A 22,477-nucleotide genomic window follows, 5' to 3' on the forward strand; every position below is an offset into this window, starting at 1 on the left:
CTTGGATTTTTCCACAAATAATCACATAAGCAATTCGCAGAGTCCTCACAAACTCTCAGTAAGGCACAATCAAAACAATGATTATTATCATACTCAGAAAAGAATTCTCATGCTTAATTTTTCCCCAAATCACAAATCCATTCTAAAATCACACACACTTAACATTATTTATATTTATTATTATTAACTTCTTCAGTACCTGAATGGTATAAAAATGGATCAAATGGGAGAAAATAAGAACTGATACCAAATTATTTCTGGTGCACATAAGAGAGGTTTTTCTTTTTTTCTCTTACTGATCTTCAATCTCTCTGAAGCAGGTATCAAGGGCAGTGATTCTATGTAAAGCAGATTTGAGGAATTTCTTAGGAAAAACAAACAACTATTGGAGTATTAATGGGTATGCAGAGGTATGTTTATAAGAAGTTAAGATTCTCATAAAAGAAGTTGTTTCAGCTGTTTCAGATGCAGTCTTTATTGACAGACTGGGAAAGGAAAAGTGTAAACTGAAGAGGAACAAAAAGAATTAGTCATGCACTTAGAAGCACAGGATGGGAAGGTCTGTTAATTTCCCCTGGACCACCTGCCTCTGGAGCAAAGGATGTGACTTCCATTTAATTCCTCTCTTTTAGTGAGTGTGTCCCTTCTCTACATATGCGGAAGACATGGAAATAGGGAGATGTGTTGGATGTTGAGAAGGAAGAAAACCAGAAGGTTATTTCTAAGTCAAGAAAGTGGATAAAAACTGTAAGGTTTTCTGAGACTGGTTGGTGGTCCACAGATAAAGACTTCTTGTGACTGGTAAATATGTGCATGACCCCCAAATTCAGAAATGCTAGTGATCCCAAACAAGAAAAATGGGAATCCTGATTGTACCAGTTGGAGAGTTTGCCTTTCCTGATTATTTTCCATTGCCCAGTGTCTCAAATATGCCTTGCATTGGCCTCCCTTGGCTCAGTTCTTTTGTTGGTATCTGAAGCAGAACAGTCAGTCCCCTTCATCTGCTGGTTCAGGGGGGCTAGTGAAGATTTTCGGGCTCCACTCTTGCTGCCATCCTCTGACAAGCACATCGTCTCAGCTCTCTACAGTCCTTTGAGAAAGCCTTTCCATTGAGGATGGTCACACAGTCCCTACTTCTTAGGCTGCTAACATCTATTATAATCTCAAACCTTAAAAAAAAAAAAAGAAAGAGTTAATCAGTTTATTTTTCAAGTAAAATATTAAGTATCTATAAAGTCCCTAAAAGTCTTCCTCTGATGATAAAATTATAGAATATACACCCAGAATGAGTTCACTGAGAAGGTGGGGTCACATATTTCTTTATTTTCAGCCCATCAATTTGATTCTTGTTCTTCAATGCAGCAGGGAACCCAGAACAACAAAAACTGTTTCTAATTTGAATTTATCATATGATTCTACTGCTACTTAAAAACTTATTTACTGTCTCTTTAATCCATTTACTTAACTGTAAAATACAAATGATTATATTAATAAATTCTGTCTCCTGAGAGAATAAATGCTTTAGAGAAGCTTTATCGAAGAAAAGCAGATATAGCTTTAAGTGTGATATATTTTGGTATAAGGGTTGCATTTTCCTATTCAAATACTTTCATGCATTCTTCTTTCTAAATGTTTCTCATCATAAATAAAGCTGGTGTTTATAATGGTCTGTTTATATTGTCAGCAAATCTACTCTAAGTGAGCATATTTTTTGAAAGATTTGCTCCCTATTTTACTATACTAAGAAAGAAGGGGAGAGAGAGAGAGAGAGAGAGAGAGAGAGAGAGAGGGAGAGAAAGAGAGAGAGAGAGAGAAAGAAGGAAAGGAAGGAGGGAGGAAGGGAAGGAAAGGAAAGGAAAAGAAATCTGAGGTTTTGTCCTTTTTGCTAGGTATGACAAGTTGTGGCCTTATACACCCACTTTTACAACCTGGACTCCTGGACTTCAGTATACACAGACATAAAAGATTTTCTATTTCTTTCTCTCACATTCTAATTATCTAATTCACAGTTACTCCTAGATACCCAGTGTTTAAAACAGCTCAGGAACTGTCCCCTAATATTTTACTAGCACTACAGGTCTGTCTCCCTGTTTTATAAGCCATTCAAAAGCAAGCAAGCCTATTCTACACATCTTTGGACATCTTGTGAACACAGCATCCAGTAGAAAACAAATGTTTGATTGATGTTTGTTGAACCAAACTGCTAACTCCATCACTCTTTCTGTTGGATGCCTTCCTTGTAATATATTCTGAAATCTTACAGTTCAAAGGAGTAAGGTGCTCCATCCATCCACAGCCAGGCTTTGCCACTGCTGTTGCGGGAGAGCCCTATCCAATAAGAGTAGAAAAACTCAGAGTAGCTTTGAGGCATGGCAAACTCCTGTGAAAGACATACAAGAAAACCTTTAGCTTTAAAGAAGTTGTAATTTATTTTCAAATAAGTGTGGGGGCAGCCAACAATGTTCATGGGAGATCAACAAAGAATTCTTAACTCACATAGATGAGGGTGTGATTAGGAGATAAAAGTATCTGTCATGAGATCCATTAGAAATTCATCCAGGTTAAAGAACTTATTTTGCTTTAGTTGAAGTATGCAATTTTATATAATGATATTTTGAAACCAAGAATTTTATCAGTCAAGATTTATATATAATCCATTGTTTTTAAGACACGAAATGAAACATCAAGAGTGATATAACATAGTGGGAAGAAGATTTACAAAGAGATATGGAATGACTATGGGAAATGGAAAATTTTAAAAGGAAAAGTTCAGGAATGGAAAAGAAACCTTTATAAACACCTAGGGAAAAAATAACTGGGTATGAGAAAATAAGTGTGAATATACTGCAATGCACAAAGAAGTGAAAAATGGACTTGGAAGGATGACCTATGTCTCAAACTATAGGGGACAAAGAAATTTTAAATTTTACACACACACACACACACACACACACACACACACAGAGTCATGTGTATGTATGTCCATATTTCTAATATGTATATTGAAATTTCAAAAAGGTATTTACTTCCTTTCATCTACTCTCACTCTATATTCATATATATTTAACATTGGAATTATATATAATTATTATGCTTATATATAGTATAATTATTATGATCATCCATTTATGTCTTTCCTTTCCAACATATTATGAACTCTTTAGGGATAAATACTTAGTTTTAGCAATTGTTCTATCCTCAATGCCTCAGATAATTAGTGGCACATGCTGATTCAACAAGAGATCATAGGAAATATCAGGGAAACTGTTGCAAAGTGATGGTCACACAGTAGTCATGTGAAAAGAACCGTATTTGAACATATTTTCTCCAAATTAAATGGTATCACTTTAAAACTTCTGAAAATAAATCATGTATAAGAGATTTAAACACATACAAATTTATAAAGTGTATAAAATAAAATAACTTTATAACTTTCATAGCAAAATTTCCTACCATTCCATATAGTACAGTTTATTTATATAACTGAGTGTTCAGTATGGGCTGTAAGTAAAGCAAACAAATATAATAAGAAAATGTTTTTTCCAGGACATATTATGTTAGTAAAAGAAATTGGGCCGGGTGCAGAGTCACACACCTATAATCCTAGCGGTTCAGGAGGCTGAGGCAGGAGGATCACAAGTTCAAAGTCTCAGCAATTTAGTGAGGCCCTAGGCAACTTAGGGATACCCTATCTCAAAAAAATAAAAAGGGCTGGGGGCGTGGCTTAGGGGTTAAGCGCCTCTGGGTTCATTCAATTCCTAGTTACCACCCCCCCAAAAAAAAAATACAGAAAGAAAGAAATTGCCTTTCTCTATGCATAAATGGAGCCATAGAGGGTAAAATATATTAAATAAAGATATTACAAAGGTTCATTCATACAGATTTCAGGAAGTGGACAGAAATTAATATGTGACTGGAAGGATGTTAAAACTTTGTATATAAAGCTGGACATTTAATTAAAAAGCCATATGTTGACAATCTGCTCTGGATCAAGACCACTGCTCAATTATAGAGAAAGATAAACAAGTTATCACATGATCACATTGATGAAGGAATTCAATCCAAAAGCAATAATGAATGTGGAAAGAAGTGGGGGAGGGGAATAATTACATCATTTTAAAAGTGCACTTATTCAAAATGTGTCAATTTGTAGGGTGATTTTCATATTTGTCTTGACCAATCTTCTGGAAAGCAAGATATATATTTGTGGATCATGGTAATGATTTAATTAAATATTTGCCAGTCATAAATCAAATACAGTCAGTGGTATTTTTATCTTGTGTAAACACTCTTCTCTTCTTACCCAAACTAAAAGAGGTTAAAAAAAAATTAAGGCATTCTCCGTCTATTCCCTGGCTGAGGGGTGGTTTCTGTGGAGTAAGCATTTATGAAGAATGCAGCTCCTTTTTATGTAGTTGAGGGAATCATGCAAAGCAATAGGAATAAGACAGAGTCCTTGATCAGAGTAAGTGGGAACATTTGTGAGCCAAAATCATTCACTCCTCTGAATTTTCTTGGCTAGCTCTTAAGGCCTCTTCTTAAGAATTCTTCAAACACTGAAAAGAACCAGGACCTTACCAGCACTTCTTGTGTGTCTATCTTCAGCATGGTGGCATTCTCACCAGTGCAGAAATATTCACAGCCCTGCCAACTTTTACTCTCTTTATAGAATTGGTAGCATTGGTCCCCATGCCACCTCCATTTTTCTGGGCATGGGTTGCACTTGTGTCCTTGAGAGAAGAAAAATATTTGTAAGTTTTCTACTCATGTTTGCTCTATTTCTTCTCATGAAATTATAGAGTGTTTATGTCCCAAATAAGAATCAATTTCCCTTCTCTCAGATATTTAAATTTCCCAGGAAATGATAAATACAAATCTGTATTGAGTGGCCACAATATGCCAGGAATTATAATTGGTAATGATTATACAGTGGAAATTAAAATAGACACTGCTTAATGGAGTGTAGAATCTAGTAATGAAAACTTCCTTGTCTAGATGGAAACTTTCTTGTCTCTTGGCTATGCAATGTAGCACATGGAGAGTAAATTCAATTCATAAAGCTGCTCATATGCTCAGAAATGCACAATGCATTATATTCAATAAACAAAGGATCACAATTTTCTTTCTCAAAATCATATTCTTATGACAAAGGGGTTTTAAAAAAATACAATGTATACCAATGTGAAATGGGCTCTTACTGTAAACAAAAATAAAATTTTAGGGAAAAAAATGCTGAGACAAGCCTTGAAGTTAGAGTGGTAAATTTCTATGTATCAAAAATTAAGATTGGCATCCATGCCAAAGAAGTAAGTACACAAGTTGAGTGTTCTTAGATGGAACAGTAGGTACTGACAGTATATTTAAGAGTTAGGCCCTGAGAGTCACAGGCCCTAAAAGGAATGTGGTAAAGAGTAAATAGGAAAATAGTTTCCTTAGCATAGTAGCTTATACATGCAACAGGCTGAATGGATGTTAGCTTCAAGTCTAATCATGACTGTCACTGTGACAATTTAGATTGGTAATGCCTGCTTGGAGCACTCTGTAGGAAAAGATTAGGAAGCTGCATCTGAGCTCCACACGAAGGAGAACATTGGCTCATTGTAATGTCTGCTCTAGCTTCAGTAGATATAAACTGTAACTGATACAGTTTATATACAGTTGATACAGTATATTAATATCTTACTCCCCTTTCTAGTTATAAGATTTCTTGCATACCTTTAATCTTCACATATGGTGAGTGATTTTCTCTGTACAAGTAAAGTTCCATATTTCTATGAGAATTGATAGAAAGTGTAATTTCAATGAGTGTATAGGAAAAAAGCAAGATACAATTAGATGGAAAGGAGAAAGACTCAAATATAGTGCCTTATGTGAAATAAAAATACTAGGCAGCTGAAGTGATAGCAATAGATACCTCCTTACCAAGATAACTTTATCTACTTTAATATTTGATTTAATATTACATTAAAAATTAGAAAAATAGAACAAGTCAGAAGTAAATTAATTTTCCCTGGACTTGCATATACATAATGCGCATGTACACATACAAACACACACATGCACACCATATGTATGGTATGTGTATATATATACACACACACACACTAGATAGATAGGTAGATAGGTAGGAAGGAAGGAAGGAAGGAAGGAAGGAAGGAAGGAAGGAAGGAAGGAAGAAAGAAAATATATTTAAGGAGAAAATGCACATTTTGAGAGAGAAATTAATGTGTGTACTGAACATGGATTGTTTTCAACTGTTTTGTTCATGGCTGTATGACTAGGGAAATTACAAACACCATTGGATTCCTAAGATGAACATGTGTGATTTCTGTGAACTCTCCTCATCTATAAATTATGTGTGTGTGTATGTGTGTGTGTGTGTATTGTGAAATAAAGTGATAAAAATTTGCCATTGTTCATGATCAGTGAAGCAAGAATATATATATTACCAAGGCTAATATTCTTAGGAAGAACATTCAGTTTTATAAAAACCTAAAAATATATCATCAAACATAGTCTTATTAATTTTTTTCCTTATAGTCTTTTTTATTTCTGTTTCTCCTTTATTTTTCCTAGGACTTGGACCCAGAAATGCAAGTTTATATAGGTGGTCCAGACCCAAACTTTATTTTTCATATATTCAACTCTCAAGACAGCATTTATTCCTAGTTCCTAACTTTGGGATGTCAATTTTATATTTAAACTAAATGTGGTTTATTTTCCTATCTTTTCTTTTTATTTTTTTAATATAGCTAGATAAAAATTATAGAGAAACCTGGATTCTCTTTTTGCTGAGATAGGGCACCGAACAAAGAGAAGTATGCCTACTGGGCTGTTAGAAAAATAAGAAAGAAAAACATGAGCAGTGAAATCAGTATTCATGTGAGTAAAAATCATTTAGAGAAGTGAAAGTATGCCTATTCATATTATTTGTTTATGCCTATTCATTTTATTGGGTGATTATATAATAAAGATATCTGCTTAGGGTGTGAAGTAGTGTATGTCTGGAAGTCTGAGATTTTGTCCTATTTTAGAGTTCCCAAAAGATAAGTAAAAACTGAAGAATTGATAATACATATTTACATATTTCTTTTTAGGTATATATGTTAAAGAGAGCAGAAGATATAGATAGAGGAGTGGGTAGCTGGGTCAAATGGTAATTCCATTCCCAGTTTTCCAAGGAATCTCCATACTGCTTTCCATATTGGCTGCACCAGTTTGCAGTTCCACCAGCAATGTATGAGTGTGCCTTTTCCCCCACATCCTAGGTTCTTTGTTCTTTTGGTGTTTTGCTTTTTGAGTTCTTTATGTACCCTAGAGATTAGTGCTCTATCTGATGTGCTTGTGGTAAAAAATTGCTCCCATTCTGTAGGCTCTATCTTTACTTCACTGATTGTTTCTTTTGCTGAGAAGAAGCTTTTTAGTTTGAATCCATCCCATTTATTGGTTCTTGATTTTAATTCTTGCTCTATAGGAGTCTTATTAAGGAAGACAGGGCATACTACAGGGACACAGCCACATCAATGTTTATAGCAGCACAATTCACAATAGCTAAATTGTGGAACCAACCTAGATGCCCTTAAGTAGATGAATGGATTAAAAAATGTGTTATATATACACAATGGAATATTACTCATCAATAAAAGAGAACAAAATCATGGCACTTGCAGATAAATGGATGGAGTTGAAGAATATAATGTCAAGTGAAGTTAGCCAATTCCAAAAAAAACAAATGCTGAATGTTTTCTCTGATATAAGGAAGGTGATTCATAGTGGGTTTGGGAAGGGGAATATGGGAGGATTAGACAAACTCTAGCTAGGGCAAAGGGGTGGGACAGGAAGGGAGGGGGCATGGGGATAGAAAAGATGGTGGAATGAAATGGACATCATTACCCTAAGTACCTGTATGAAGACACAAATGGTGTGAATATACTCTAGAGCTATGAAAAATTGTGCTATACATGTGTAATACAAATTGTAATGCATTCTTCTGTCATATATAACAAATTAGAATAAAAAAATAAATTTAAAAACTCAAACAAAAAGAGAGCAGAAGAGAGGGCTGACTTGAATAAAATGGATAATGGAATACAAATAGGACAGGAAATAGTCTCCCTCTCTCTCCCCCTCTCCTCCCCCCCCCTCACACACACACACACACCCTCACTGACTTCTCCAACACTATTTTTATTTATACAACTGTGGTACACCTATCATTGACATTGATATCTCCTAGGGTACTTCCCAAAATGTACATTTTTTTCGGTATCAGTCAAATCATATGGAATTAAAATAACAGATTTGATTCAGGTTATCTGCCTTCTTTATCTGATCCTTCTATGATTCTTAAATTATGAGTTTATTGGCTTATACTAGGGATGATTTTTCAATTATGGGACAAGGTAAATTGAATCATTTCCCTGTTTTATTTACTTGTAATGTTACGTTGGCTATTCCAAACTAATTGCTTTGTTATTGTTTTAAGTGTTGCATTTGAAGAATTCTTTCATACACAGTAGCACAAACATGTATGGACTGCATGACCCCCTAAACTGATCATGGTCTTGCAATCCAAACTCCTTATCAAGTTTTCCAGAAAACTAATTAAATAATACTGGTTCCCAGTTATGTTAATAAGAAATTCAACTTAGATTGACAGATAATATCCTGGGGGCAGAGTGATGAAGACCTGCTTACCTCCACTTTTGTTATAAAGCTCACGACAGAGTTTTTCAGCTACATGCTGCAGGGTTTCTGCAAGCTTCCTATTCTGGGCTTGGACAGACTGCAGATGTTGAGAGAGATTCGCCAACCTTTCTTCCTTTTCAGAAATGCTGTCTTGCTGAGTACTGGATAGCTGGTAGAACTGAAAAACTAACCCAAGTGGCTAGGTCAGACTGGACAGTTTATTTCTTCACTTTCACTTCTAATTTCCACTTAAGATGAAGGCAAAAATGTATATAAGTTAGGTTCTGAGATCTCACATTGCATATATCCAAGTAGAGACTCTAGTACATACATAACAAATTGTATCATATTGCACAAATTAATTCTTTCTGAAAATGTGGAGTCATGATAACAGTTCCTAGCTTCAGAAGTAAATTCTCAAACTATTTTACTACTGAAAAGATATGTTTCTGTTCATGCAAATGATTACTCAATCTAAAATCATGATTAATTTACCTATAGATCATTACATTAAATATTGGCAATATTCCATATATTATTGTTTGTCTGATTATTAAAATGGTCAATTATCATTTCCATATTTTTGTTGATTTATGATTATTATCAGTGGGATCAACAAAATTCCCTAATGAAATTTAACTATAAAATTTTAATGCAGATTTGAACTTTAGTTTTCTAAATCTAAATAGAGAAATCCCTTATGAATCATGAGAGTTGCTTTATATTCCTAAGAGTAATGGTGATTGCAAACTAAAAGTTATGTCATACAAATTTTGGAGTTAGGGAGAAACAAGAAGTTTTTTTACTTTTAAATTTAAGATCACATATTTGTTGATTGATTGTACATCATCTTCTGAGAAGTGTCTCTTCAGAACCCTGGCCCATTTATTGATTAGGTTATTTCTCTTTTTGGTGTTTAGCTTTTTGAGTTCTTTATATACCCTAGAGATTAGTGCTCTATCAGATGTGTGAGAGGTAAATATTTGCTCCCAAGATGTAGGCTCTGTATTCACCTCAAAGATTGTTTCTTTTCCTGATAAGAAACTTTTTAGTTTGAGTCCATCCCATTTATCAATTCTTGATTTTAATTCTTGCACCACAGGAGTCTTATTAAGGAAGTTGGGGCCTAATCCCACATGATGGAGATTAGGGCCTACTTTCTCTTCTGTAGAAACAGGGTCTCTGGTTGTATTCCAAGTCCTTGATCCATTTTGAGTTGAGTTTTGTGCATGGTGAGAGATAGGGGTTTAATTTTATTTTGTTGCATGTGGATTTCCAATTTTCCCAGCATCATTTGTTGAATAGGCTATCTTTCTCCAATGCATTTTCTTCGCACCTTTGTCTAATATAAGATAATTGTAGTTTTGTGGGTTAGTCTCTGTGTCCTCTGTTCTGTACCATTGGCCTACCAGTCTGTTTTGGTACCAATACCATTCTGTTTTTGTTACTATTGCTCTGTAGTATAGTTTAAGATCTGGTATAGTGATGCCACCTGCTTCATTCTTCCTGATGAGGATTGCTTTAGCTATTCTGGGTCTCTTATTTTTCCAGATGAATTTCATGATTGCTTTTCCTATTTCTATAAGGAATGCCATTGGTATTTTGATTGGAATTGCATTAAATTTGTATAGTACTTTTGGTAGTATGGTCATTTTGATAATATTAATTCTGCCTATCCAAGAGCAAGGTAGATCTTTCCATCTTCTAAGGTCTTCTTTGATTTCTTTCTTTAGGGTTCTGTAATTTTCATTATAAAGATCTTTCATCTCTTTAATTAAATTGATTTCCAAGTGTATTTTTTGAGGCTATTGAAAATGGGGTAGTTTTCCTCATTTACCTTTCTGAGGATTTGTCATTGATATACAAAAATGCTTTTGATTTATGGGTGTTGATTTTATACCTGCTACTTTGCTGAGTTCATTTACTAGTTCTAGAAGTTTTCTGGTGGAACTTTTAGGGCCCCAGCTTCCTTAGTAAGACTCCTGTGGTGCAAGAATTAAAATCAAGAATCAATAAATGGGATGGACTCAAACTAAAAAGTTTCTTACCAGCAAAAGAAACAGTCTGTGAGGTGAATAGAGAGCCTACATCTTGGGAGCAAATATTTACCCCTCACACATCAGATAGAGTGCTATCTCTAGGGTATATAAAGAAGTCAAAAATCTAAACACCAAAAAAACACAAATAACCCAATCAATAAATGGGGCAAGGTTCTGAAGAGACACTTCTCAGAAGATGATGTACAATCAATCAACAAATGAATGAAAAAATGTTCATCATCACTAGCAATTAGAGAAATGCAAATCAAAACCACTCCAGGATTTCATCTCACTCCAGTCAGAATGGCAGCTATTATGCATACAAACAACAATAAGTGTTGGCAAGGATGTGGGGGAAAAGGTACACTTATTGCTGGTGGGACTGTAAATTGGTGCAGCCAATATGGAAAGCAGTATGGAGATTTCTTGGAAAATTGGGAATAGAAACACCATTTGACCCAGCTACTCCTCTTCTCAGTCTCTACCCAAAGGACTTAAGAACAGCATACCACAGGGACACAGCCACATCAGTGTTTAAAACAGCACAATTCACAATAGCTAAACTATGGAACCAACCTAGATACTCTTCAATAGTTGAATGGATGAAAAAAAAAATGTGGCATATATACACAATGGAATATTATTAAGCAATAAAAGAGAATAAAATCATGGAATTTTAGGTAAATAGATGTAGTTAGAGAATATAATGCTAAGTGAAGTTAGCCAATCCTCCAAAAAACAAATGATGGATGTTTTCATTGTTATAAGGAGGCTTATTCATAGTGGGATAGGGAGGGGGCGAGCATGGGAGGAATAGACAAACTCTAAATAGGGCAGAGAGACTGGAGGGGAAGGAGGGGGCAGAGGGTTATTAATGATGGTAGAATGTGATGAACATTATTATCCAAAGTACAGGTATGAAGACATGAATTGGTGTGAATATACTGTGTATACAGCCAGAGATATGAAAAGTTGTGTTATATATGTGTAATAAGAATCGTAATGCATTTGCTGTCATATATAAATGAAAAATATTTAAGATCATAAACAAAATTTTTAAATTTTATTATAAAAGTCAACTTTTTGACACATCTGCTTGTTTTTATGACCTTTTGGTTTGAATCACCTTCAGCTGTTCAGGGAACATGACTGCAGGATCTTAACTTGATGAGGCAAATTTATCCACTTTCATTTTTAAGGAACTCGTCCTTGTTCATTTAAAATGTAAAGATTTTCACAATGCATTCTTCTGTGTTTGATTTTTCACAAGTTTTTGCAAAATGTCTTCTTAGTGGAGAATATAGTAATTAAGGGCCTTAACTATTTTCCTTGTATTGAGAATATAAATAGAAATAAAATCTCTTTCCTTTGCTCTATCTAGCCCACTGAGACATACACACTGAAAGCAAAAGCCACTGCCAACCCACTCTTGTGGAACAGGAGAGAGATGACGTCATTGTTTTAAATATTGACATATAAGCATACAAAATCCTGAACTGAAACAGAATGTTTAATTCTAGTTAGCAAATGATAGTTCTATTTTAATACTTCTTCCCCCACTGATCTTTAAATGGTTGCTCTTAGAAAAGGAGCATTGAATTGCCCCCTAAGTTCCAGAGTTAAAAGCTTAAAAATTCATAACAAGTGTTCCGTGTTTCACCTAGACAGATCATGGAACCAGGATCCTCCCTCAAGGCAGAGCCCAGACTTACACACAAAGCCCAGGGCTGCCAGGCCTAGGAGCAGCACCAAGCACAAAGTCAGTAGTGTGAGGGCCACTGGGCGCCAAGCTGAAGAGGGAGTCCTTTGCTCTGTAGGGAACAAAAGAGAAAGAAAGGTTTAGCTTTTCCTCTTCTTCCATCTAAGTCAGCAACCAGCAAGTAGGAGGAGGTGGTTCTGGACAGGAAAAACCCTGCAGGACCTGGTCATCAGGTCTAGATAACTTACCCTTTGTCCTCAGAAACATGGTCACAAGGCTCAGTTAAACCTCACTTTTCACAACTAGAGTTGTTCACAAGTCCCACCCTTTCCTATCCTCCCCCAAGTCCTACTGTGCTCCAAATCACAGTATATACAACTGTTATCTTTATGTGGTTGTTTTTATAACCTCCTGCTTGTCAAAATTCTAATGATGAAAAATTCTCCTAAAAAATGCCTGAAACAGAGTTTGAGACACCTGAAGCTACTAAAGAACAATTTTTAACATCATCAAGGTGCATATGAAACTAATTTAATTTTACTTCGGCAATATGTGACTCCCCCTACATGTCACATGTATCTTTCTTCTGAAAAGCAAAAATTACATATCAGTAATGAGAAATGACCGTTTTATACTTTTTCTTTGGGGTTTCTTGGTCTTTCTTTTGCAAGGATGCTTTTTATTCATTCATTTCATTTATATTTCCTCAAAAATAGAGTATACAGAAACATAATTATCAAATTTCTCAAAGACAGATCTGAACTATTTCAAGTTTTGCAGGAATTAAGTAATAACAGAGGAGGAGGAGGAGAGGAAGGAAGAGGGGGAGGAGGAGAAGAGAAAATTCCCTGCTTCCATTTCTAGAAGTTTGACTTGTAATTACAGAAGTGCCATTGTAAGTCCTGAGTAGACCTATCACCTAGTGAAGTCATCTATGTGGGTCTGAATGACCACAGCTCTAACAGGAGGACTTCAACTCAGAGGGAGTGGGCATCTGGAATTCTGAGTCAAATTAAACAAAAGGAGAAGGAAACCCTCAAACTCTGACCTTTTTGTGATCTCTGAGTTCTACTTCATTGAGAATTCAACTCAGGTTCTAAAACTAAGAAAGACTAAAGAAACACAAATTCATTTCCATCTAACAAGATCCTCTATATAAAACATTCTAGGCACAAAGATTTGCACTAAACATTATTTCCAAAGGGAGAAAGATAAGTGGTAAAGACTGTGTAGAAATAGGAAATACAATTACTAATCTCTTAAAATCTACAAAGGAAAATGTTTATATCACAGAAAAGACATGCTGTATTTTAAAGCATGAATCTTATTCTCTCTTCATATTTGTATTCTTCATAAATAGCTTGAATTATACTTTGAAAATGCAAATCACTTTTCACAGTTTGCCCTTTAAAAAAAAACGGCAATTTTATTACAATATTTCCTGACTTAAAAACTTCCAATAGTTTTATTGCACTTGGAACAAAAATCCCACAATACAGTCTTTTCATCTAGACCCTACCTAGTTCTCTTATTCTTTTCTGAACCATTCTCCCCTTTCTCAAATGCTCTATTCCCAGTAGCCTTCTCTTCTATTCTTGGTCTGAATGAGCTTGCCCCTGTCTTTGTACCTCCTGCTACACTGGCCTCTGCCACTGCATTAGTTCTTCCTCAGATTGATTCTTGGCAGCCTGTTGCCTGTTCCTCTGCTTTCAGTGTAAATGGCACATCCCTAGAAGAGGGGCTGACTCCATCTCTAGTACAGTACTCACCTTGTGTGTGTGTGTGTGTGTGTGTGTGTGTGTGTGTGTGTGTGTGTTTAATAAAAGTATTAGGTAACATTTTCATGACAGGTTGGTTTTTGTCTGTCTCCCTTTCCTCCAAATATGCATTCTATTAAAATAACCATCTCATCTGTCTTGTTCACTAATTATTTCCAATACTGAAACTAGAATATATCCCATAAAGGTAGTAAATATTTGGTGTTTAGATTTAAAAAAATGAAATCATGAAAAAATAGCCCCTAAACTATGTAAGTATACAGAAGAAAAGAGTATTACCTAAAGTTAAATTTGACAGGTTGATTTTCAAAAAGCTATTTTTTTTAGCAATATTTCTGTCAGCAGAGGGCAGAGTCAGCAAAATATAAGTCCCAATCCTATAGGTTTCTATTCAGTGACTTGCGTGAGATTCTGTGTCCTGAACAAATATTAAAGATGCACTTCCTCTGGGTGCCCTTCAACCAGCTGACCTATATGGTTTATTCTACATTTTCCTAGAAAAGTATGCTTTCTTCGGGGCTTAGACTTTAAGAGAATTTCAGATCAAAGAATGGAAAAAAAAAAAAAAAGATCAGAAGGAGAACATAACTTAGGCCAAAATCTCTAAAACCCTAAACATTTTTAAAGTTAAATATAGTCCAAGAAAATTTATTTTATCTCAAGTGTGCCTAATCATGCTGAAGCCTCCCTCTGGGGACCACTCCCACCCTAAAATAAATGTATATTCCTAGCTTCCAGATGTACCAAGTGCTTCATGTTTTTTTCCTTCATATTTCTTATTACCTTTAAAGATATATGACTCATTTATTTCTTTTGTTTTGTATCTATCTTACCCCACTAGAAAGTAAACCCTTGGGCTAGGGTTGTGGCTCCATGGTAGAGTGCTTGCCTCACCTGCATGGGGCATTGGGTTTGATCCTCAGCACCATATAAATAAATAAAATAAAGGTAAACATTTTTTAAAGTAAACTCTTTCTTGGAAAAGATTAAAATTTAAATAGCCACTATTGCAGTCTGGCAACTAGACCAATAATTGAAATAGCTCAAATAATGTTCAGTGAATTAATGAATGTCTATTCTGTATCTCTCTAATATGCCTGGTTACCCCTACTAAACCTTATTATGAATATATATCTCAAAGTCATAAAAATTAAAAATTATATCCCTTTTATGACTAATATTTCCCTGGACAAAACTAGAAATTAAAAAAAAAAGGAAAGGAGAAGAACTATAAAAATCAATCAAATTATTTATGCTTTCCCTTGGATAATATATGGATAAGGGAAGTATTGATTTTCTGCCTAATGAACCAAAAAGAGTAAACTTAAATCTTTACAATAATGTCAGAGCCTTGAATTTAGATATTAGAGTATTATTTAATAATATATCCATGAAAAGAACAAATACATAATCCTTCCTGAAATTGCCTCTAGGACAGAAAAATAAAGTATAACATGTCTTCTGCTAAGAACCAGTTTTTTAAAAATCCCTTCCAAGGAATCATCTTTACCTGATCAAGTTTTGCATTTGAAATCTTTCTTTCCTCCTCAATATTCATAATACATCCCTGTTTTATCTAAAGACCCAGAGAAATCTTACCTTGGGGTGTTTCTACACCAGTCATGGTCAAGTCCTAGGAAACCAAGCTTCCATGATGGAAAGACCATGAACTTGAACGTTTCACTTTTCCTTCAATGCTGTTTTCCCCTCTAATGTTTTTCTTCTAACTGTTAGTCCAATATTCCTGAGTTTTATCTCAAGTGTTCCTAATCATGCTGAAGCCTCTCTCTGGGGACCACTCCCACCCTAAAATAAAGAGAGAGATTTTCACAAAAATAAGCCAGGAGGTGCATGAGTTTGGTTTGGCTTTAATGTGGTTTTATTTTTTGGAAGAGAATCCCTACACTGTCTCCTGAGGCATGTTTAGAAAAAGGTGTGGACAGGCCAAGGAATGATATAAACATCCCTAGGAATAATAAGATATATATAGAAAAAAAAAACACTCCTTTCCTGTATCCTCTTACTATAACCATACTATAAAAGGCTACAGTATCAGGGTCAAGTTTTGAGTACAAACTCCTTTGTCATTATATGAAATTTTATGGATAAAGGGAGTTGTCATATTTGACCAGTTACCCTTTATCAGGTGACAGAGAGGGAAACCTTTACACTTCTCCAAGCCCAGGGCCTGCAAGAAATTAAGCAGACAATACACAAAATGTTCTATGTCTCTGAACTATAAAGGGTCTTAACAGCTGGAAAACAAAGAGAATTTCAATAATTTGCAAAAAGCCACATTACAAGATTTTGTGATTCCCCAAATTATCCTTATCTAAAATTTAATACAAAATTGGCACCTCATCATTTCCTCTGAACTCTTGCCTCTTAATTTTACTCCTTAAAGGTTGTATCTCTAGCATGTACACCAGGCTAGTGCCTGTCTCTCGGCTGGTGGTCCTTGCTAGGGAAAAGTGACCAAGTGCCACATTTTGCTTTGTTTAGAAAACTTGGACTGATTCAGATTCAGAGCACCTGTCTCCTTATCTAGGAAGATGCAAAACTAGACACAGTCAGTAACACATTCATTCCTATGTAGCTTCTATGCCTCTGGTATGCATTCAGTAGCCCTAAATGACATTGTATTAGAATGATTGTTTCCAATTATTCCTCCCACTTTTCTAAGTGCCTCAAAACCAAGGCCTTTCCAGAGCCTACCATAATGTTTAGTATTCAGTGGATGTGCTTCAAAGATTTGTTGAATCAATGGGGTGTGATTCGTGCCATGCCGCTGCATGAGGGGTTTATACTGTAGTTAAGGAAATAAAAGTAAAAAGCTGGAGGAAAATGCAATAATATTGTAATTAATATGAGTAGGAAAAAAGTCAAAATTGAATTTACTATTAAGTGTTGTTTTAATTTTTTTTTTTACTGTTTTTGCTAGGATAACGTTTAGTCTTTAGCTAGAATCTTTGTCCGTCTGTCACTTCACTCTCTCGTCACGATGTTAATGTGAAGTTAGTCTCCTATGCTTCTTTTCAATCTATGATTAAGTTAGAATCTCTTGCACCTTAAAAAAGTAATTTTAAAAAGCCTTCGCTCATTCCTATAATAATTCATCAATTACTACTCAGTGTCCTTGGCTTTCCCATTACTTTTGAATTTACTATTTCCTGCCTTCCTCGATGCCTCTCTCTCCCCCAGCTCCATACTCCACCCCTCTCTACTTCTTAGTCCTAGAAGCTCCTGTTGGATCCTCTTGTTCTTCCTGTCCTTCAGTTGTTGCTATTTCCCAAGCTCCTCTCCTTGTCACTATTCTTCTGTTCTATTGTCTTTTCATTTTACATCCCCTCCCTCCCTGTGTGATCTCACTCACTCCCATAAATTTAAGTACTATTTATTTTATTTCATTGCTTAAGCACTTGTTTATTTATTTACTATGCCAGTAATTTCTACATATATGTGTAGCTCAGAATTCTTACCACAAGCCCACATCCTTCACATACCAATGTCTTTGGACAACCACAAATGCATATCTTGCCTCCAACCAGACTACCTTAAAGCCAGACTGAATTTATTACTTTTTCTGTTCCTCCTAAAGTTTCTGGCCCTCTCCATAGAATATCTGACAGACTTTAGCCAACCTACAGTTGATGCAATTGTAGGTCGACTTCTTACATGCAACTGAACACCAATCTTTAAGCTCTTTCTCCTCAACATCTCTCATATCTGATTCCTCTTCCTCCTTCTTAACCTACTACCTCAATTTAGGTACCCAGATCAGTGAAAACACTGGGTGCTGGCTTATCCAGTTCCATATCCCTTCAGTTCGTCCTCTTCATTTTAGCCTACAGGATCTTCTAACAGCACATCTTATGTTTATCTCTGTTTAAATCCTTCATTGATCTCATTTTAACAATTGATGGAATTTAAACACCTTTGTATGACCTAAAAGTCCTAACTTACCAGACTTTCCTTTCACCAGTCTCCCCCTCCAACTTGACATGTAACTTTTCCTGTAGGGTCCCCAACCCTGAACCCCTGCTCCTGATTCCTCATCACGTGGAACATCCTAATGTCAACTCGGTGCAATGCTCACTCCCTCTCTCAAGTCATTCCTGATCTCCTTTATCCCTATCAGAGAGAAGTCAGACAGTCATTTGTACCCAGCACATGCTTCCACCACAGCATGCCATTACAATTGTAGCTTAGCTGAGAATGGTATTAGACTAAGCTGGGATTATATCACATTTGACATTGTATCCTCAGTACTTTGCAATTGCCTGATATAACAGTACCCTAAACATAAGTTTATGGAAAATGTGTAAGGGGTTTCATTTTTACTTTCTATTTTGTTGGTATTTTTAGCATAAACACGATTGAGATTTATGATTTTGAATGAGAAAAATCAAAATCTGGACAATAAATGTATGTGCCAATTCACAATTTTGCCACAGCATTATATTGACTTTGAATATTCTATGTTGCCAAAAAAATTTCAAGAGTTATCATTGTCATTGTTTTTAACACAAAGTTATATCAGATATATTTTCTTAAGAGACTTTCATAGTGACCTTCTTCCAAATATTTGCATTATCACAAGAACATGAAAACAAGATATCATTTATGTAGGCTAAGGTAACTATTTCCAGATGTTTGCCTCCAAGATACTTCTTTGTAATCTCCGCTCCTAACTGTTCTGATTTCCATTTCTTACAAAGAGACTGCCAAATGCTGCATTTGTGTTTTATCTTGCTACACCCCTCTCTCCATCCTCCAACCTTAACAGAACTTATTTGTACACACTGTTCCTGCGTATGCTGATCACTAATCCTTGTGAGAGTTCCTGGCTCCAGTCAGAGGTGAAAAATGTAGTTAAACACAAGCTGCTCAAAACCAAAGCCATAAGAACTGATTCTTCATAACATTTGTAGAAGAAAAGCATTTAGTATCCTATTACACACATCCTGTGGCTACAGAAACCACATCTCTCCTGTTGCCACTTAGCTTTAGATCAAGGAGACTGGAAATCCCCCAATGTTCCCTGACAGTTTACTGAATAGTTTAGTTGAAAAACAAAAAGCCGTTATCAGTGGGACTCAGGTGAGGGTCATTTATGCATAGAAAGTGAATGTAACGGTTTAGTGTAGGGAAGGGGGAAAAAAACTAAAGAGAAAAGGAAAAAAAAAAAAAACAGTGAAAAAGGGTCTGTCCTGATTTACAGATGTGAGAAAAACCTGGATATGGTCAGAAGGGAAATGACATGTTAAGATACAAGCATCAAATAAGGATCTCTCTGATGCAGACTGACACTAAAATGTTAAACAGAACACTTTAGGGATTCTCAAAGTATTAAATATCAAAAGGAAGTTCACATTTTTGAAGTGTCTGTGATATAACAAGTACTTTACATCATTTACCTCTAAGTATTCATGGCCACTTTATGGAAGGTTTTGCCACTTCTGTTTAATGTTAGTTAAATTTAATATGAACTAATATGCATAAAATACTTAAAACAATACCAGACACAGCAGAAGCACTAAATACCCATCTACTATCATTGATGTTTTTTAAATACACTTGAAGCTCAGAACACTTAAGTACTGTGTTCATGATCACAAAAATGGTAATGGCATAGCTCACAGTAGAACCGAGAACCTAGTTCTATGTACAGTACCATGTGAGCTCTTCTCTAGAATTAAGTCACTTCTGCTTTAGATGGCTCAGTAGTCAAGGAAATAATGTAGGTGAACTATGAAAATCAATGGAATTGAAAAATGTGTATTAATGTATTATAGGATGAATGGTTATAAATAAAATGATTAGATAGAAGTCATAAGCAACTAAAATGAAATATTTTCTTACTCTGATAAACCTTCTCAATAAGATCAATAGAGTTGAATGAAAATAGAGATTGGAGTAATTGAAATCTGAGGCCACTATTTAAATTATCAAATCATGGAATTTGGAGCTAAGGGGATGCCTCAGAAAGCATTTATTTTAATCATCCCTCATTTCACAGAGAGTAAAACCAAACACCTGATGTTGTCATGACTCTCCCAAGATCTTGCAGCTTCAAAATGCAAAATTATTATTACAAAATACCAGGGTTAATTGGTTCATTTGGAAATCTTCCTTTTAAAGCCATGAGTTCAACACTAGCTTTCATTTATCTAAATTTCCAAATCAGGTCACAGATGGTAAAAATAAAAAAAGAAAAAGCAACACTTGATTTGGTCTTCATTGGAAGAAAAAGGGGAGGGGATGTTGCTTTAATATGCATACAGTTTGACCTTTGTATGCTATTCCTTCTCAGAAAACTTGACAACCCCTCAACTGCAAACCACTGTGCTAATAGGATTTCAGAAAACAAAACACCTGTGTAGAGACTAAGTTTTTTTTTTTTTTTTTTCAGTTGTTTATATGTGGCACGTTCAGTTCCGGAAAGTGCAGTTACTTAGCACTGCAAATCTTGAAAATATTTCCTCTTCCCTCCACTTTGTATATTCCTAAGAGAGGTACCTCATCAAATACGTTTTTCAAAGCTCTGTCTGCTTGAACTCCAGGAGACGAGAATACCTGCTTGCCTGGGCTCTAGCTGCCGGGTGATAGTTGAGGCTTGAGAATACAGGCTCATGGTGGTATCCCCATCCTCATCCAGCATGTCTCTCGAGCTGCTGTATTTGGCCTGCATCCAGATTCCTGCAGGGCTGAAGGTGAAGATGCAGTCAGATTGCCCCAAGCTGCCTGGCTACTGTGAGATAGCTCAGGAAGCCAGGCACTGAAAGGCATTCCGAATGTCCTCTCCCAGCAAGCAGCAGGGGAAGCCTCTGACTCCAGTTCCTGCCGGGAGAGGCCCAGCCCCTCCCCTGTGAGCTTGTACTCTGAATGCCAAGTTGGTCAGGCTGAGGGGAAATAGCATGTGTTTTCTGTTTGGACAGTCTCAGAACAGTTATTGAAATGGTTGCCCTTCTCAAACCTCCTTTGTTTATCTGTTTGCACTTCTTATGAAACTGCAGTGTAAAGATGGTGAGACCTTACAACAATAGTATTGTGGTTTCTAAAGACCCTAAAGTCAGGAGGACACATATTTCCCAGTTTTTCTCTCCATCACACATTCACAGAGTCATTTAAATGTTTAACTCTCTGTGCCCTTGTGGGAAGAGATGAGACTCTGGACCTAGCTTCTTCCTGTCTCCAAGGGCACAGCGTAAGGCATCATATACATGGAGTTTCAGCACAGAAGAGTCCTCTTGAGAGCATATGATTCATTCTATTCTTTCATTTTACAGAAAAGGAAATTGAAGCCCATCTAAGTGAAGTGATTTGTTCAAAGTCACATAGCTGGTTAGTGGCAGAATTACCTTTAAAAGTGCTCTCCTATTGTCAACTCAATGATCTTTCTTTGTATGGTATATAGACTTGATTCAACATTTTATAGCACACTTGCCACATTATCATCATTAAGAATTGTCCATTTGATGGGGAGTCAGGACTTTTAGAACTATTACTAATCACAATATGATTATGGGAAGCCAATTGACAGTTTGTGTCTATATTTCTTAAACAGAGCTAGGAAATGTAAAAATTGTTTTCAATGATGTCCAATAATTCTTCCTGAACCAGCACATAAAATCATATTACTAGTCAACCTGTTTGTGCTGCAACAACAGAATACCTGAGACTGAGTAATTTATAAGCAATAAAATTATTTCTCAGAGCTCTGAGACTGGGAGTTCCAAGATCAAGTGGCAGCCTTAATTGTCAGGTGAGGGTGGCATTCACTGGAGGGGAGGAGCACATGACAGAGGTGGAAGGTCACGCCAGCCAAACTTACATATTATATGTGTGTCATATACACGTGTAATATCATATAAACAATATATTCCATTATATGAAATTACTTTGTCAATTTTCTCGATGTTAGGTGACAAGTGGGCCAAGTCAAGCATGCTAACTATATAAACAAGTGTGGGAATTGCTTGAGATGGGATAGTGAGTATCTACAAGAGATATATCAGGAAGTGTATGTTGTGAATTAACGTGTTTCAAGCTGCATGTTGTTCATCAGATTACTTAAATTTAAAAAAAAACTTTGGAGACATTTTATAGATCAGCAGCTTGTAAAAAGTAGAAAATAAAAAAATTATTTGTCTAGTTGTCTTAAGCTAAATGTCTGAGAGTGGTATTAATAGATAAGGCAGAAAGAATTGTGGAGTCTCAAGGTAAATGAAGGATGTATGAGAACAAAATAGGAAGAAATTTAGAATATTAAA

The 22,477-nt window shown here is 35.7% G+C and overlaps 1 protein-coding gene across 2 annotated transcripts; it reads right to left on the bottom strand.

Annotated features, from left to right (window-relative positions):
- Positions 1–158: 158 nt before the first annotated feature.
- On the bottom strand, positions 159–21,049 carry CLEC1A (C-type lectin domain family 1 member A). 2 transcript variants are annotated; one of them, XM_081309831.1, is made up of 6 exons: positions 20,781–21,049; positions 12,440–12,538; positions 8,698–8,874; positions 4,579–4,730; positions 2,262–2,380; positions 159–1,169 (listed from the first exon to the last, which is right to left on the bottom strand). In XM_081309831.1, exons 1-6 carry the CDS (start codon positions 20,893–20,895, stop codon positions 1,019–1,021), a joined length of 813 nt encoding a protein of 270 aa, XP_081165957.1. In that variant the 5' UTR covers positions 20,896–21,049; the 3' UTR covers positions 159–1,018. The 2 variants fall into 2 exon arrangements, with proteins under 2 accessions (XP_081165957.1, XP_081165958.1); XM_081309832.1 differs by lacking the exon at positions 20,781–21,049 and adding an exon at positions 15,804–15,959.
- Between the last annotated feature and the right edge of the window lie 1,428 nt (positions 21,050–22,477).

The sequence above is a fragment of the Spermophilus citellus genome (genome assembly GCF_964194105.1).
Source record: "Spermophilus citellus genome assembly, chromosome: 10".
In the NCBI taxonomy this organism is placed as follows: Eukaryota; Metazoa; Chordata; class Mammalia; order Rodentia; family Sciuridae; genus Spermophilus; species Spermophilus citellus.

Coding starts and splice junctions, on each gene's coding strand:
- CLEC1A (XM_081309831.1), bottom strand. CDS start 20,895: ATGCAGGCCAAATACAGCAGCTCGAGAGACATGCTGGATGAGGATGGG. Junction 12,539..20,780: donor GCTAGAGCCCAGGCAAGCAG/GTATTCTCGTCT, acceptor TGTTCCCTACAG/AGCAAAGGACTCCCTCTTCA. Junction 8,875..12,439: donor GGCAGCCCTGGGCTTTGTGT/GTAAGTCTGGGC, acceptor CACTTGGGTTAG/TTTTTCAGTTCTACCAGCTA.